Below are 15,893 nucleotides of genomic sequence, written 5' to 3'. Positions count from 1 at the left end.
AACGGCTAAAATTGTAACGCAATTGCCAACAGCACAATGTCACGTATTAATCGTATTCAACGTCTGGGTCGCCTGTGGTCGAGTAAATGTGAAATGGACACCGTTGGGTAAATAAGATTTTGTTAATTTATTATTATGCAGCATTTTACGGTAAATACTTTCTTGTGACTAACGTCTCGCTTCCTGTTTTGTGGTTCTTTGGCCCGCTATCCGAGAAGGTTGGCTTTTTAGCTGTCTTATTTTTATTTTATTGGTTTGGGGGCGCGCGATCCTTATCAGTTTTGTTGAACGGACAAATAACGAATGGACCTTTTTACCGATGTCACACTTTTCTGATTTTTTCATTCGAACTCTTCAAATCAAAAAATGAGCCACACCAATCTACGGAGGTGGTGTTTAGTTTATATATGAAAAATGCTCAAAATTGTTGATATTGCATGACATCGGTAAAAGTGGCACATTCCTTTCGGGGAGGGGCTAGGGTACTTCGTATGAGGAGCCTCCTCTCGAAAAGGGTCCTTTTTCGGGCTGGGAGTATAAAGAGGAGTAAGGATTTCACGAATTGAAGTATAGACAAGGTTAGGTTATCTAAGGGCCTTTCAAATTACAGGGTTGCCATGATCAGGAAATGGTCAGGGAAAAAATTCTTCAAGGTCAGTGAGAAGTCAGGGAATTTTATTTTGAGTCAGGGAAAATTTAAATTTTGAACAAAAGTCAGGGAAAATTGAAATATTAATTTAACATTTAACATGGATGAGTTAATACCATTGAAGGCTGGAAGAAACATGTGCGGTCACTGTGATCTCAACTATATCTTTCCTTAATGATCAGAAAGGAAATTTGCTGAAAACTTATTTGTCTTAATGAATGAGTAGAAAGGACAGCTGTAAGTGGAAGTCAGAAGCTGCTACTGGATCTTACATTTTGTATTCATTTGGTCGGGGAAATCTTATTTTTATCAAGGAAAAGTCAGGGAATTTTGGAAAGTGCTGCCTATAGAAACCATGAAAATATCTTGCACAGGTATATTGTGACGAGGGGTTGTAAAGGCCTTTTTTGGATTTAAAATTAATGATATAGGCATTTTTTAGGGTATATTCTGGTGGACCTATTTGAGATAAAACAAAGATTTGATCCAAATAATCTTTTATTGTTGTAACATAACACTTATCTATACAGTATACATTAAGGTCCATCAACTGTGTAATGTGATTAACTAGAACTAACATTATGTGAATTCAACCTGTCTCACGTCTCACATCTCCGGTGAATATTTTGAATGTTATTTTACAGTTTTCTACATATGGAAGCCTATTGCTATTATTATTTATGATTTATCTATTTTATTTAAATAGATGATATTGTGACAAACTATACCTTCATTTTTTGCAAAGCATGCTCCTAGAAAACTGAATTGATCATATCGAGTGGATTGTCAAAGGAAGTGCAAATTGCAATCATTTTGTTTTCCAATTTTGTCCAAGACATGAAAAAAGAATTTTGAAACCTGCCAGACTTTTTAAATTTGACATTGCAACCTCGTGCATGTGTAAGTGGTAATTGTTAATTAATTACCCTCCTTTAATAACTTCAGTGCATTTAGATATTAATTTGTAACAAAACTGGACTATTATAATAATATTACTTAGGTGTCCATCACTGAAAATACATCTTTTTACTTTTGACTGTTTGAATTCTTGCTCATGATAGTGCTCCATTTAAAAAGCAACGGTTTCATTCACTTTTTTTTTGTCACAATATTTTTCTCATAAAATGCATCATTTGAGAGGCTTATTTTCATAGCCGGCGTTAAATTGAGAAAATACAGTAGTTGCTGTGAAATACTGAAGTTTTCATGAAACACATTTCAAAAAGTTCCCAAAAATACAGTGTCTTACTCTAAATACAAATGAAAGTTACCTACATGAAATATAGTACAATTAAATTTCAAAACATCACTAGTTGCTTACTACAAACCCCCCTGTGCCCTGGTATTGGACTACATTGTTAACTCCACATAAAATGCAACTTAAAGAGCTATGGCCATTGTTATAATTAGCTTATATAAAATATCCCAACCTTGTTTCCAGTTACTGGATCTAGAGAAACCTGGGAATAAGGTTGCATGCATATTTTTTCAGGCTCGACAGACTACTCCCCACAGTTCTCATTTGGCTTTTCATCACACCATGCTGTCCATACACCCTCATGATATTTGGGGTCGGCATTCTCATCGTATGGTTTATTTCGTATTGGTACCATGGTTGTCTTGTGTGCCTCCAGCATCCCCAGCATAAAATCAAGCGTGTTTGTCTCTATCAGTGCTAAATTGTAGTATTCGCAAGGATCTTCCTCGATGTTGAAGAGACAAGGTCTGTCCCCAATGCCACATTTTGCTGGCTCGCGAGGAGGTGGTCCACATGTAACAACAGCATTTTTAAGCGTAGGGTGGGTGCTAGAGACATTGTGAGGACGCTGTGCGTCTTCCTCCAAACCTGGTGGTGGGTACCATCCATCAAAACCAAAGCCTAGATATCCATGAATTAAAACATGTGTCAGCTGTGTTGGTGGCATTAGAGCAAGGCCCTGTCTAGTCAGTAAAACTCAATTGACCCAACAAAAAAAAAAAACAAAAAAAAAACGTTACGCAACAGTCAGAGATATAATTATTTATAGTTGTTGGAATCCTACTTTCTATCCAATGAGGGCATCATGTGATCTAGTAATTACATATAACTATATACGTAATTAAACTGACTGCCACATTTTCAGCTATTGACATTGTATTTTCTCTAGATGACAAATGAGCCCTGGTGTTCCCTTGGAATAAAACTTCTTGTTGAATGAATACTCACAAAGAAGCAAAAGAACACATTTCTTACTTTCATTCACCAAAAGTTTCCATTGCTGAAAACGCACAGCTGCTGTCCACGTCACTGGGTCAATGTTATGCACCAGTTCTTGCCTTGGAGATGCTTGCCCCTCTGAAAGTGTAGGCCACATATCATACCCGTCTGTATCAAGGTTGCTAACTTCCCCTCCTGCACGTCCATACAGCGTTGGCAGCCAGTCAGACAAATGCATTAGGTCCATGCTCACTCGGCCTTTAGATGCTAACAGGGGACTGTGGATGAAGGATGTTCCTCGAATACCACCTGTTGGAGTGAAAGCCAGAAGCAAGCTTGAATACTGTCTATACTTCAAAAAGTGCATTTTCTGAATGTTTTGACGTTTTGATGTGGTGCCTATTCCATGGCAACAATATAAGACATAACTTCTTTATCCAAAAACAATGACAACTATAAAACCAAAACTCCATTTAAAATGTCAAGTCATTTTGTTTTTGCATACCAGAGTCAAATAGCTGCATAAGGGAGTTGAGCCTCCTCCAATAAGTGCTTCCCTAGAGCTCAAGCCTTTGAACAAGCAGCACATTGTTGTTCAGGAGTGCATTGCTTTTTTATTTCTATGGCATGGTATAAATTATTTACACAACACTTTCTGTCCACAAAGGTGGGTGTGTGTACCAAGAAACTACAAGCTAAGTGACAAGTGGGATATTCCATAGTATACCACAAAAAAGCATTGAATATACAGGAAGTTATTTTTCTGTTGTAACCCGAGACATACAGGGCTTAATATAACTGGTTGGTGGAGAGTGCAATTTCTTGCTGTTTGCTTGATTGTCTAATGCATGTAAATTGCAATTTACAGTTTTCATTTTGTAGTTTCTTGTTTTGTTCACCTTAAGGTTACAGTATACCTTCAGGTTGGCAATTTTCTTCAAATTTGGATTTTTGGGTCAAAGTAGTGGTCGAAGAATAATCTCTAATTTCAGATAAAAAAATTTGAAGAATGAATGCGGAGAAATGGCGGTTTTACGTTTTCGCCGGAAGTAAAGTTTACCTCTTGATTGACAGCCCTATGGCACATATGCAATCAACCAAGACGATTTTCGCGGTAATTACCTCTACGGATGTCACGAATTGACTACTCAACTCAGTTGATCAGCACTGTCGTTCTGACTACCAAGCATTTTTGGTATTAGGTGTAATTCTATTAAGTTATAAGTAAACATAGACCACGTTAAAAACATGGACCAGTTTGAAAAAGCGAAAACAGTGAAGAACGAATGAAAATACATCAATGAGTGAAGAAGCGAAAGTTCGCCTCGCAGATGAAGCTATGGCTATCGTATAAGGTGAGCAAAAAAAATCGAGGTTTGAGAAAAGAAAGGTTCTGTAAAAATTGGGAACTTGACAGCAATAACAGGGATGTTGACAGAGACTCCGATGAATCCGATATCAACGAATCATTGGACTCATTAACCATTGAGAACCACTAAAATATTATCCATGCACAGTTGACCATGCACAGTTGCTCCGCCGCACTATCTTTTATTTGTTTTCTTCGCCCCGCCACTCTAGCCAGAGTGACCAGCTTCAAGAAAAACCGAGCTACAGAAAAATTGTCTCTCCGCCTTCGGCGCCTTGAGCGCATTGCAAAACACAAGGGGTTTTTGGAAATTCACGTGTGAATTTCACCAGGTTATTGCTAGTAAACTTTCCCTGCACTGATTGGTTCAGTTATCTGAGAACCCAGTTGAAGGCATTTGTGGGCAGAGTTTGTTTGCGAAGCAGAAGATTTTTTTAATGCTGTTTTCTCGAATAAATTTTTTTGCTTGAAGCAGACACTTTAAAGAGTTATAACTCAAAGGGAATTTGTTCAATTGCCCTCAAATTTGGACAGTAGCTAGTGTAACATATAAACTACAAAAACATGTCTGCGAATTGTTAATTTCAAAATATTTTTTCTTCGAGAGGGATTTTTGTACGATCACTCTACATTTTTTTAATCCTATTTCAAAAATGTTCTGTAACTTTTTATTGCAATTGAATATGGCAAAACACAGACAGGTGTTTTAAGCACTTTGGGCCCTGAAACTGAGGAAAAAATGAAATTGGCGGAAAACAAAATTCGCTTTGACTTGTACCTTTCAAAAGGTGATTCGGGCACTCGCATTTAGTGGTCGTGAAAAATTTAACAATTCATTTTATTTCAAAATTCTTGGTATAGTTTGATAGCCAGCTCTATAAGCTTTAATTTGATAAGGGGGTTTAGGTATCTACCGCTTAAACTGCACGTGCTACATCGCTTGCACGTAACACACCCCTGAAGGTATACGGTAACCTTAAGGTCATTCCCCAGTATTGCATTGCGCATCCTTACTGCAGATAATTTATGGCGTCATTAGCGTGTGTTCATGCACATGCACATTGAAAACATGGTGGATTTGCCTTGATATTGAGTTCTGTCAGTTGAAAAATGGCTATAGCTCACTAACGAGCTTGGGCACCCCAAACTTTTTTCCAGTCATTTTAATCAACTACTCATTAGCTTTGTGTGAGAAAAGACTGATCTGATTTCTATTGTTGAAAATTGAATAAATAAGGAAAATAGCATCTGCACTGTAGTCTTTTCTATTTTGCAGTTTGATAGCCGTGGCAAGCATTTTGGTTCCAATGTTGTAATAAGGATTCAGCTGTCTGTCAAAATCAAACTTAAAAAGGTTATTTGTGTCCGACACAAGTATTGACTGTAGTTTGAGGCGTGTTTTCACGAGTCTGGGCTCACAAAGAGTTTACAATAACTTGGAATGCGTTCTTGTAACAAGCATTAAATAACGCTAAAATGGGACATTTTCAATGCCTCACTGCTCCTTAATGAGCATGGGCACCCCCCTTTTTTATTTTATAATTAAAGTTCTCATATGATAAATATTCATTGGACAAAGTTTGAACAAAAATCTATGTGCAGTTTTATTTCAGGGGAATTACCTTAATTTAACTTTATTATGAGTCCTATTTACAAGATCTGTGTTCGAGTTTGCTTGCACCACTCACCTTCCCACAGACTATACTTGGTTCCTCTCAGTGGATAATTACAAGCTGTGTTCCGATTGACACCATGAGCTGGTCCACCATTGTCAGTGCTGAACACTATTATAGAGTTTTCATACATTTCTTGGGCTTTAAGAGCATCAACAACCTAACACAAGATGAGTAGAGAAATGAGATGCACATGAAACATGGATAAGAAGAGACTGAAATCACAAAGTAGCTTCACAAAATACAGTTAAGTTCTTTTTAATCAAGGATCGATGAAGCCAGAAGGCTCACCAAAGCTGGATGAGATTCTTGTCCACTCCTGAAAGAATTTTGCCACCTTGTCCAAGAATGTAACACAGTGACCCTGCGTACAGGTCAGGGTTAGGACCACTCAATCCAGAATCATGCCTCCTAATCTTTCATTAAATTCTTGTCTACATTAGTATAACAATACCTTTTTGATGGATTGATCCAGAGCAGTAGCCATTGCAGCAAATCTTCTTCGGTCCTCGTCGTGGATGCTATTCTTGAACTTATTAATCAGATCTTCAGGAGCTTCAAGTGGTTCGTGCGCCAGTGCACTATGGACTGCTTCATGAGCCAAGTACAGGAACAATGGCTTGGAGGTATCATGTGAATTGATCAGATTCACAGCTTGGTCTGTGAAAAGGTGCGTGCGGTAGTTTCCCCACTGATTGTGAAGAGGCTGTGAAGTTAAGAGAGAGAATAACTATTATTAAAATGATTTTAAATGCACACAGTACTATTTTAAAAAGATTAGCATATCAGTGAGCTCTGTGGCATTACATTCATATTGAAAACATGTGTTTCTCATTTAGGGGTGACACTTGTTCCCCACTTTATGTCAACTTGACATTTAGGACGTTATATATTTAATTTAAATTTAAAAAATGTCTCAAATGACTTTCAAAAAAAACACCATCCTCAAATAAGTGCTGCACTTAAAAAATGGCTGTATCAAAAATGTTAAATGATTTAATAAGTACCAAGTACACTTTTTCTAGAAAATATATCGTTAAAAAAACATCTGGTCACACTGTTAGTAGTTGGCATTATTTGGAGTAAAAGGGTTATAATACAGGGGTTTCATTGAGGGCTGGGCACTGCGCAAATTGGCCGGCTGTGAGGATGATTTTGCCTGACTGGTTTGACCATCTCGCGGAAGTTTTTCATATAAAGAAGTCAGTTCAAATAGTTTTGTCTGCCTGTGAAAACCAGTTGTCCTCCTACCGAAAGAGTCAATGAAACCCCTGTATAATATCATACAAGTATACTAAACGTCCAAACTGGCAAAATTATTTTTTTTCAGCATTAGTTTATTCCACTGACATTACATGCAGATTTATACCTCTGTGTTATTTCTCAGGTCCAGTCCCCATGGATTGTGTGATCCTTCACCCTCAGCCTCTGAGTGATCCCAGTAGTCTCCAGCCCCAAGCCAGTAACCAAGGAATGAGTCAAATCCACGTTTAGTCGGCGTGTAGTCATATTTAAAAAATCCAAGATGCCACTGCAACACAATGCCTTTGTATAAACCAGTATGCAAGGAAATCGGTGTATTTTCCTGTATAAAGCTACATAGATATTATTTTTATATAGTGAAAAAACATTTGAGAGGCTGTTGTTAATCACAGCATTCACAAGTAAGCTTATAAATAACTTTTTTTCACATGCTCCTATCCATGTGGTACGTAAATGTACGTGGGTAGCCAATTTTCCCATCAACTTTATTGGGCCAAGTCCCATACAGCCAGAGAGCTTAGAATTATCCTGGTTTCCACAGCATTAAGCAGCTAGGAATATTTCTACTCAGTTCCCTGGATTGGTTGCTTGTCCCTTGCAGGGCTACCAGCAGCCCCAGCATTAAATTTGCCAGTACCCATTTATGCAGGTACACCTGGGTAGAGAGAGGCACTGTGAAGGTGAAGTGTCTTGCCTAAGAACACAAATCAATGACCCTAAACTGTGGCTCAAACCCGGAATGCTTGCAGTAATCACTTACCGGTAAGGCCACCGAGCCTCTCACTTGTAAAAAAAATTTATAAAAATGAAAACCCAGTAACTCTATGAAAACCCACATGCTTTATTTTAAATCCATACCTTTCCCACAGCATGTGTGGCATAACCCATTTCCTTGAGATACTGAGGCAGCAATTTCTCTTCTAGGCTTACACCAAAAGGTTGTCCACCCATGATGACCCCATGCTGCATTCCTATAGTGGCCATTGAATGACGTGGAAAGAAAATGAAATGTTGATTTCATATAATATATTATTTTAATACATCTCCAGTTATATCTGGAACATTAGCTTCCTATTTATCAAGCAGAAGTCAGGATAAATAACATTCCAAGCATAAGAGCCACACAGAGGAGGGGAGGGGTTACCATGTTTCCTTGATCCCTTGAAGATTTTAGCTTTTCTCCCTTGTTCCCTATTAACAAATTCCATTGTTCCTGATATAAATAGTTTGTTAAGATTCCCTATAATAGCAGAGATATCCCTAATGTTCCCTCAAATTAGTCCCAAAAGTATCCTTTGTTCCCTTGAAATAAATGATCATGTCCCCTTGTTCCCCAAGACCCATAGGAGGTACTCAAACATGAAACAACCAGACAGAAAAGAAATTGTTGAAATATTTGGTATCTATGAAGCTTACAATACATGCTAAGGAATGCAATACGTGACAAAAGTAGTTAAGACACTTAAAGAAAATGACAATTTGTGATATAATTTATAATGTCTATGTTCCTAATTTATATGCATCTAGTGATAATTCTCCAACACCCCCACCCCCGTCCCAATTTAGTGCTGACTGGGTAGATGTTGTGCTCTGCGCTGTCTGACTAATAGAAAATTCAACCTTGTTTGGGTGGAGGACAGAAAAATGTCTCCAAGTGACTCAAAATTACAATTCTACAATACTTCAGCCGCTTATATTTGTAGCTATTGTCTTGCTCTGTGTATGCATATTTGCAAGTCACTTAACTGCAGGCAAAAACTAACCACTACGCTGCCTTGCTTTCCTCTCTTTCATGAGGTGTACAATGTACTACAGTGAGTTTATTATGATTTACATACCTGTATGTATTGGATATTTTCCAGTCATGATGGTACTACGACTTGGTGTGCAGATTGGCGACACATAGTAGTTGTTTAAGATGACACCATTATTTGCTAGATCATCAATATTAGGAGTTGGAATTTGGTCTGAGCCATGAAAACTCACGTCATCCCAGCCCTGAAAGTCATGACAAATAAAGGAAACTGGAGGTTATTTTAAAGAAAATCTTACATGTTTTAATCTTGTAACAAAACAGCTTCCATGGAACTATGCTCCACTTGGAGTGGAAGGGAATTAGTCAAGTAAGTCTTGCAACAAAGTTATTAGTGAACTGTGGCTGTGGTTAATGTGAAAAACTGCCATGAATTATAATATTACACCCATATAACAGCTGACATAAAACTCTTCCATTCAAAACTCATCAGAAGTTATCCCTAGGGTCCACTTAGAAGCTTAGCTTAGCACTTAGTGGTGCTTTCAAATGTGTCAAATATGGCAGCTTAGTCTCTCTAGGTCCTCTACCATCTGCTATTATTTTGATAAAAGAAAACCCGAGAACACAGTAGACATCAAAGTCCATAAACTTCATCCATCCTTATCTTCGCTTTTAATTCTTACAGCATTTCATCACATCAAATTTATATCTCAAACTGTATCAAAAAATTGTTCAATAATTCAAAGAAGTTAATAATCAACTAAAACTACAAGATGTAAATATAAACTACAACTGTGCAATGCTTACCAAATCATCGGCAAGTATGAATATGATATGAGGCTGGCTAGCGTTCTTGGTTTTACCCGCAGCAATTAATTGAAAAGAAGAAAAACACGCCAACAGCAACACAAGCATCGCGGCAGTTTTTATATTGCCTGAACCCTGTCTGAAACAAAACGCATCTTCAAATAAGTTCTTAAATATTCTTAAAACAACAGCTGATCGCGAGCTTGCAAATATTATCAGCGACGAAACGTCAAGAAATGTCAATATTACCACAAGTTTCTCTCTCACCTTGTGCAGATGATGTAGAAGTACTCCTACGTTCGCTAACTCTACACAAAGAATTGTTGTTACCTCACCTGTGACAATCATGTGACAGCTCCATGTGATACTTTCAATTTTCCCCGCCATCTTGGATTTGAAACAAGTTACTACTCATTTCACGTACATAACGGACACAGCGTTTTACGTTAAGACCGCTTCATGACCGGGCTATTTTTCGCGGTTTCCGAGAAATTTTGGCTGTCAGTTAGTTTCCAATTTTTTTTGGTTTGTTCGCCTTTATTTTTGTGAACAGAAAAATTACGAATTCGAAAGTGGCTGAACCCGGGGTGGGGGAGACTTCCACGTAAAAAGGATGGGGTTACTCATCGTACAATAGGACTTTTTTCCGTACCCCTTAGTTTCTTACGGTACCTTCTAGATCAGAGTGGTGGTTAGAAACTGAAAAAATATGACAGGCGATAGTTGGAAATCAACTTTACGAGTTGAAATTATTTGAAGCAATCGTCTCTAGTCTGTCTCTATCGCTGTTAAAAATAATGCAGGTGTCAGTCAATGCGTTGTTTCAGAATTGGTACCTTTTAGGGGTTAAGAGAATTTCAAGACACACCCACAAAACAGGATCTTAATACCTCTTAGTGATTCTGTTCAAAATTGCCGACGAGCACCCCCGTTCTTTTTGTATGGGAGTCTCTCCCTTGACTTGGAATAGCATACTGACACTGACTGTGAAGAGAAATTGCAAGGCAACAACAAACGAAGAACGTCAAATTAGAAGAATACTCTTCACAGTCCTTCGAAAAGTGAAAAACGATATCAAAACCCTTGAAGTGCAGAGACAGCGGAATAAACGTTCCCCAAAACAAAATCGTCAGGGAAGGAACGTCCCGCTTTCTGTGCATTGAATCGGCATCCCCTTCACGAGCGGGACAGCCCAAGAGTTGATCAGAAAGAAATTTTATTATTATTTATTTACTTTTTTTTTATCGCAGTACCATTGTGCTGAATTCACTATATAACTATCGATGTAGTTTTTCTTACATCAGAGGTTGTTTCTCGCTTGTAGTCCTCGCGAATTTTCGCGCGCAACTAATGTAACTACCAACGTTAACAACAGAGGATCTAGGTACTTTCCTTGATCATCTCTTGCTACCAATCAGATTGATAATTATTTGCGCGCAAAAAATCGCGCGAGGAACAACCCAATTTAAATTACTTATAGTTTTTCTGCTGAAGCATGTTTGTAAAACACATGAACCATACTACTCTTCAGCCTAGTGTACGCAACTGAAAGTACCACTGTGAATTCGCCTGCGCGAAATCTCTGTTGAATGTTTTCAATGTCTATAATTTACACCATAGGTTAGGCAGCTAACCTACCATTAAGAGTATGAAACAGAGAGTTAGAAGCCAGAATTCATGAGATGTCTGATACAGACACTGCTCGAGTTAGGCGAGATTTTGTACCTGTACATAATGTTGACTTTCAGAAGCCCTATTGCAAAATAAAAATGTCCTGTCCTAAGCTATTGACTATATTTGAACACTACTGCGGAGGATGTAAAATTTACTACAGTTTACATTAATGCTTGTTTCGATTTTCTCCGCCAAATTAGGTCTCTTTACCCTGACACAGCTCAAATTGACAAATAGCTTTATGAGGAAGGTCGATGATTATATGCAATACGTATCTGAGTGCTGAATGAGATTTGCAAACGCTCGGCTTCGAAGGTGTAACCTGCAAATCAGAAACCAACGTTAGCTTCAGACATTTAATTACTGGACGAGGCTAAGCAAAATATATTTTTTTCAAAATAACGTGATTTGTCAGTGGCGAGCAGAAGGCCTCAGCCTTCGGCTTCGGCAAATAATTGATCTAAGAGGCACTGAAAAATCATATTTTGCAACATTCAAGTTTAACATTATTCGATCACCAATGTTATTTGCACCTTAAAATGATTTTCTACTTTGCATAAGCAGACCATTATTTGTAGAGAGTTCTTTACAGGTCACGTGGTGGGCTCTCGGCCAATGAAAAGGAAGAAAAAATGCATCGAGCGACAACGTTTTCAGGGCGCTGGTAAAAAGAACCCTGGGGACATACATACTACATACTTTATTTGAAATAGGTTAAATTAAAGGCAGCCAGAGGCTGATGTGGACCTATATTTAATCTACAAGTAATAAGGTTTCCATTTTGCATCTGGAGTGACATGCGTTGTTCTTTAATAATGTTCTGTGTCCATCCACTCTTAGTACTTGTAAGTGAGTTTCGCCTCTTTTAAAAGGTGATTTAGAAGTTAGATGATTCTGATTGTCCGAATTTTTCCTTTTGCATGTGGCTATATAAACCGTGCAAGGGTTAATGTTACATAAGGTTCTATTTTGCCAACTTTCCCATGCAATAGAAATGAATTTAAAACGACCCGTTCTTGGTTATGTAGCTGGCCTGGTACAAATAAACACTCGAAAAAGTTTGTAAAGCCTGCATGCGAGCCAAGTGGCCATCAGGCCGGAGCTTATCCCGGTTTCTGTAGCATGAAGCGACTAGGAGTATTTCTACTCCCCCCTGGATGGGATGCTAGTCCATCGCAGGGTTACCCCCAGCATTAAGTTCGCCGGTACCCATTTATACACCTGGGTGGAGAGAGGCACTGTGAGAGTAAAGTGTCTTGCCCAGGAACACAGCACAATGTCCCCGGCCAGGGCTCGAACCCGGACCGCTCGATCCGGAGACGAGCGCACTAACCATGAGGCCACCGCGCCTCCCATAAAGTTTGGCAGAACTCGAAATCCTCGGCTGCAGTTATAGAGTTTACGTAAACTTTGCCATTCTCTCAAAGTGTCTCTTGTGCGTTAGTTTCTATATTTTATACATAAAGTGGAAAAAAGGCATATAACATTAATACATATTCCACAACTATACTGGTACATATTCAAATGATTGATTTATAGAAACTAGATTGCAACACAGCGACAGCATTTATCCTAACAAACATTTTTAAAGTTATATGCTAGTAGTATTTTTTCCATCGGACTTTGTTGCCAATATATATAGCATTACAAAGACTAACAAATCAAATTAAAATTCACGCACCAGAGGATCATCGATGCAAGCGTTTTATTTCATTCCTTTAATCGTACATGTATGGTTCAGAACTGCTGAAGAAAAAATGCAATTGCAACTGACATTCCTGGCTTTTTCGATCAGTTTACGGTGAATTTCACTGATTTGCGGTAAAAGAATAGTCCACCATAATTCTTATAGCCGTTGACAAGCCGGGCGCGACATCTGTTGGAGAGGTCATAACTCACACAGATTTGTCATATTATATAAAGCTTGATCTCCAATTTTAAAATGAAGTTTGCTTAGTTTGTTTGGTGTTCATAATAGCTGTCACACTGTCCTGAATGCAAATCAAAGACTGCATCAAGTTTACTGACAAGAAAACTAACCTCTTGAGACAGATGTTTTTAAAATTTTATTTCAAATGATACACAGTGCGGGGAATTTCTCTTATCACATAAAAGCTCTCCGAAAGGTATTGAAATCGGGCTTCTGAGAAGAGAGAAAGGATTTATTTGCCTGATAAACCCGACCTTAAAGCCATCAAATTAAAACGAACGAAACATAAGCTTAAGTCAAGCTGTTTACATCTTAGAAAGGACTTGTAAAAGAGCAGCACTTGAAGTTGGTCAGAGAACCTTGTTTGCACATCAAAACTCTCAGTTCATTTGCAGCGAGTGCACCTTGGAAGTTTGGCACTTTCTTAAATTATTTGAAGGTGTTAATTTTTTGCTGCATAGGGAATTTTCATTTCATGAGGTTGAAGTCATTCAGCACTGTTATGTAATAACGTTTGTTTTCTTGATTCAATTTCTCAATTTCTCTTTTAAGTCCCAAAACAGTGACTAGGACAAAAGATGTCGTCGATGTACTTAAGCTTTGCTGCAGTCTTCTCCGTAATGGTGATTGTAGATCTTGTCGGCAACACAATGGTTATCCTTGTTGTCCTACTAAACGAATCCATGAAGACGCCTGTGAATTATCTGCTCGTTAATCTCGCCGTTGCTGACATTCTCGTTGGAGTGTTCTTCGTTATACAGTCTATTATTACACCGGCTCTCACTCACCCAGAAAACAAGACTGGAGATTTTCTATGCAAGTTCGTCACAGGTGGAATTTTAGGATGGGTGGGTGCGGTGGCCTCCGTCTTCTCACTGGTTGCCATAGCAATCGAGCGTTACTACGCTGTCATGTTTCCCCACAGCCAAAGAGGCAAACTCACAAAAACAAAGATTACCATTTTTGCGATCGTGAGCTGGGTTCTTGCCCTGTTATGGGCCGGAGTCGGATTTTTCACTACTGTTTACAGCAAGGACAAAAAAAGCTGTGATCTTAGCTGGTCGAAGGAAATTTACGCCAATGTATATACTGTGGGGTGGACGTTAGTAGCCGGTGTCATGCCTTTGGGTATCATGGGTTTCCTATATGCTCGAGTGGTGCACCGTTTATGGTTTACGAACCAAGAGAGAGAGGTTACTCAGATGGCTTTGCTGCGCCACAGGAAACGCGTCACCAAGCTTGTCATTGCTGTGACAATGGTGTATGCACTTTGTTGGGTTCCTGAACTGACAATTTATTTCTTGGGCTTCACCGGCGCTATCCAGTTACAAACGATTCATTTCAACATCGCATCGGCCCTGGTGTTTTTCAACTCGACCATTAATCCAGTTGTGTACGCTCTGCAAAGCAGTATATTTCGTGGACATCTGCGGGACCTGATTTGCGCGTGCTGCAGAAAAGGTTGGAGGTCAAATCAAGTAAATCCAGCACTGGAGCCACCTCGAATCACATCTGCCCAAAGAAGGCTGTCTTCTGTTGTTAGCGACAAAAGGGAGGAGTGTGAAATTGTCTCACACGGAGGAGCGTAATAACACCATGATTTTATAAACCATATTATTATATCTCTCAGTTAGTACGAGCGCTGTGATTGGTCAATTTAGCGGACCGTAATCTACTGTACAGCCCGCTAAAATTTAAAGCTGTTTTTGTTGCCAATTTATTGCCAAGTACTTTTAACTTTTATTTAACAAATAAAGAAGCCTAAGCCGTGTATTACGCTGTGATAAAACACGAAGGGCATTTGAAAACACGAGGGAAATATAGGAAACACGAGCCACAGGCGAGTGTTTTCTACATTTCTCGAGTGTTCTCAAATGTCCGGAGTGTTTTATCACAGTGTAATACACGACTGAGGCTTCTTCATTTGCTTTATGATATAGAGGTAATGTAGCGAAAAACAATAAGACACGCTTTTTCTATGTTTTATACTCTGATAAAACATGGGTTTTTGACCAATCAGAGCGCGCGCAGGGTCCTGTCTATATTATAAGGCAAATTAAAGTTTAAAACTTTTTTTTAATTACTTATTTGTGTATTAAAATGTGCTAACGACTTGGAAACGATTTCAAATTGACTCGTTTTGTTTTTGATGTGGATCAGAAATTTGAAGCCGTTTCGCGTGAATAGAAATCGTTCCCTAACCCGTCAGACACACCGTAAAGCTTTAATAAATATGTTACTAACCTCGTCTTCTCGGTTTGTGCTGTAAGTTACGGATCCTCGTTTCTTTCTCCTTCGATTTATGGCCCAAGCGCGAAGCGGAAAAAACTCGGTCCGTGACTTACAGTACGGACCGAGAAGACAAGGTTAGTAAGAGGTATAAATATCTGTATAAATATTTCCCTGTGTTTAGCCCGAAATACGTCATCAGTGCGACGCTACAGGTACATTCGCACTTTCCGTTTCGTCCAAAGATATGAATGGACCTTCCTGGGTGGACTTAGACTAACCTAAGTCTTTTTTCAACGTGGCAATGACTACGAGTTGGAAAAAGTACATTGTCTCAGAACGTGAT

At 38.7% G+C, this 15,893-nt stretch overlaps 2 protein-coding genes across 4 annotated transcripts; one reads left to right on the top strand and one right to left on the bottom strand.

Annotated features, from left to right (window-relative positions):
* Positions 1 to 1,129: 1,129 nt before the first annotated feature.
* On the bottom strand, positions 1,130 to 10,112 carry LOC110065483 (arylsulfatase J-like). Of its 3 annotated transcripts, none has more exons than XM_020772629.2 (9): positions 10,050 to 10,112; positions 9,715 to 9,853; positions 8,990 to 9,149; positions 8,010 to 8,122; positions 7,258 to 7,419; positions 6,343 to 6,594; positions 5,904 to 6,048; positions 2,883 to 3,155; positions 1,130 to 2,528 (listed from the first exon to the last, which is right to left on the bottom strand). In XM_020772629.2, the coding sequence occupies exons 1-9, from the start codon at positions 10,073 to 10,075 to the stop codon at positions 2,152 to 2,154; spliced, it is 1,647 nt and encodes a 548-aa protein (XP_020628288.2). In that variant the 5' UTR covers positions 10,076 to 10,112; the 3' UTR covers positions 1,130 to 2,151. The 3 variants fall into 3 exon arrangements, with proteins under 3 accessions (XP_020628288.2, XP_020628289.2, XP_020628290.2); XM_020772630.2 differs by lacking the exon at positions 10,050 to 10,112 and adding an exon at positions 9,982 to 10,044; XM_020772631.2 differs by lacking the exon at positions 10,050 to 10,112 and adding an exon at positions 9,982 to 10,030 and having other exon boundaries at positions 9,715 to 9,849.
* Positions 10,113 to 13,711: 3,599 nt separating this feature from the next.
* Positions 13,712 to 15,152, top strand: LOC110065465 (QRFP-like peptide receptor). The gene has a single exon (XM_020772609.2). The coding sequence runs from the start codon at positions 13,897 to 13,899 to the stop codon at positions 14,905 to 14,907; it is 1,011 nt and encodes a 336-aa protein (XP_020628268.2). The 5' UTR covers positions 13,712 to 13,896; the 3' UTR covers positions 14,908 to 15,152.
* Positions 15,153 to 15,893: the final 741 nt, after the last annotated feature.

This window comes from Orbicella faveolata, unplaced genomic scaffold (genome assembly GCF_042242905.1).
Source record: "Orbicella faveolata isolate gen_17 unplaced genomic scaffold, um_ofav_v1 contig_2, whole genome shotgun sequence".
Taxonomy (NCBI): Eukaryota; Metazoa; Cnidaria; class Anthozoa; order Scleractinia; family Merulinidae; genus Orbicella; species Orbicella faveolata.
The sequence above is the reverse complement of the archived record's forward strand: the minus strand, read 5'-3'. Positions and strand labels throughout refer to the sequence as shown.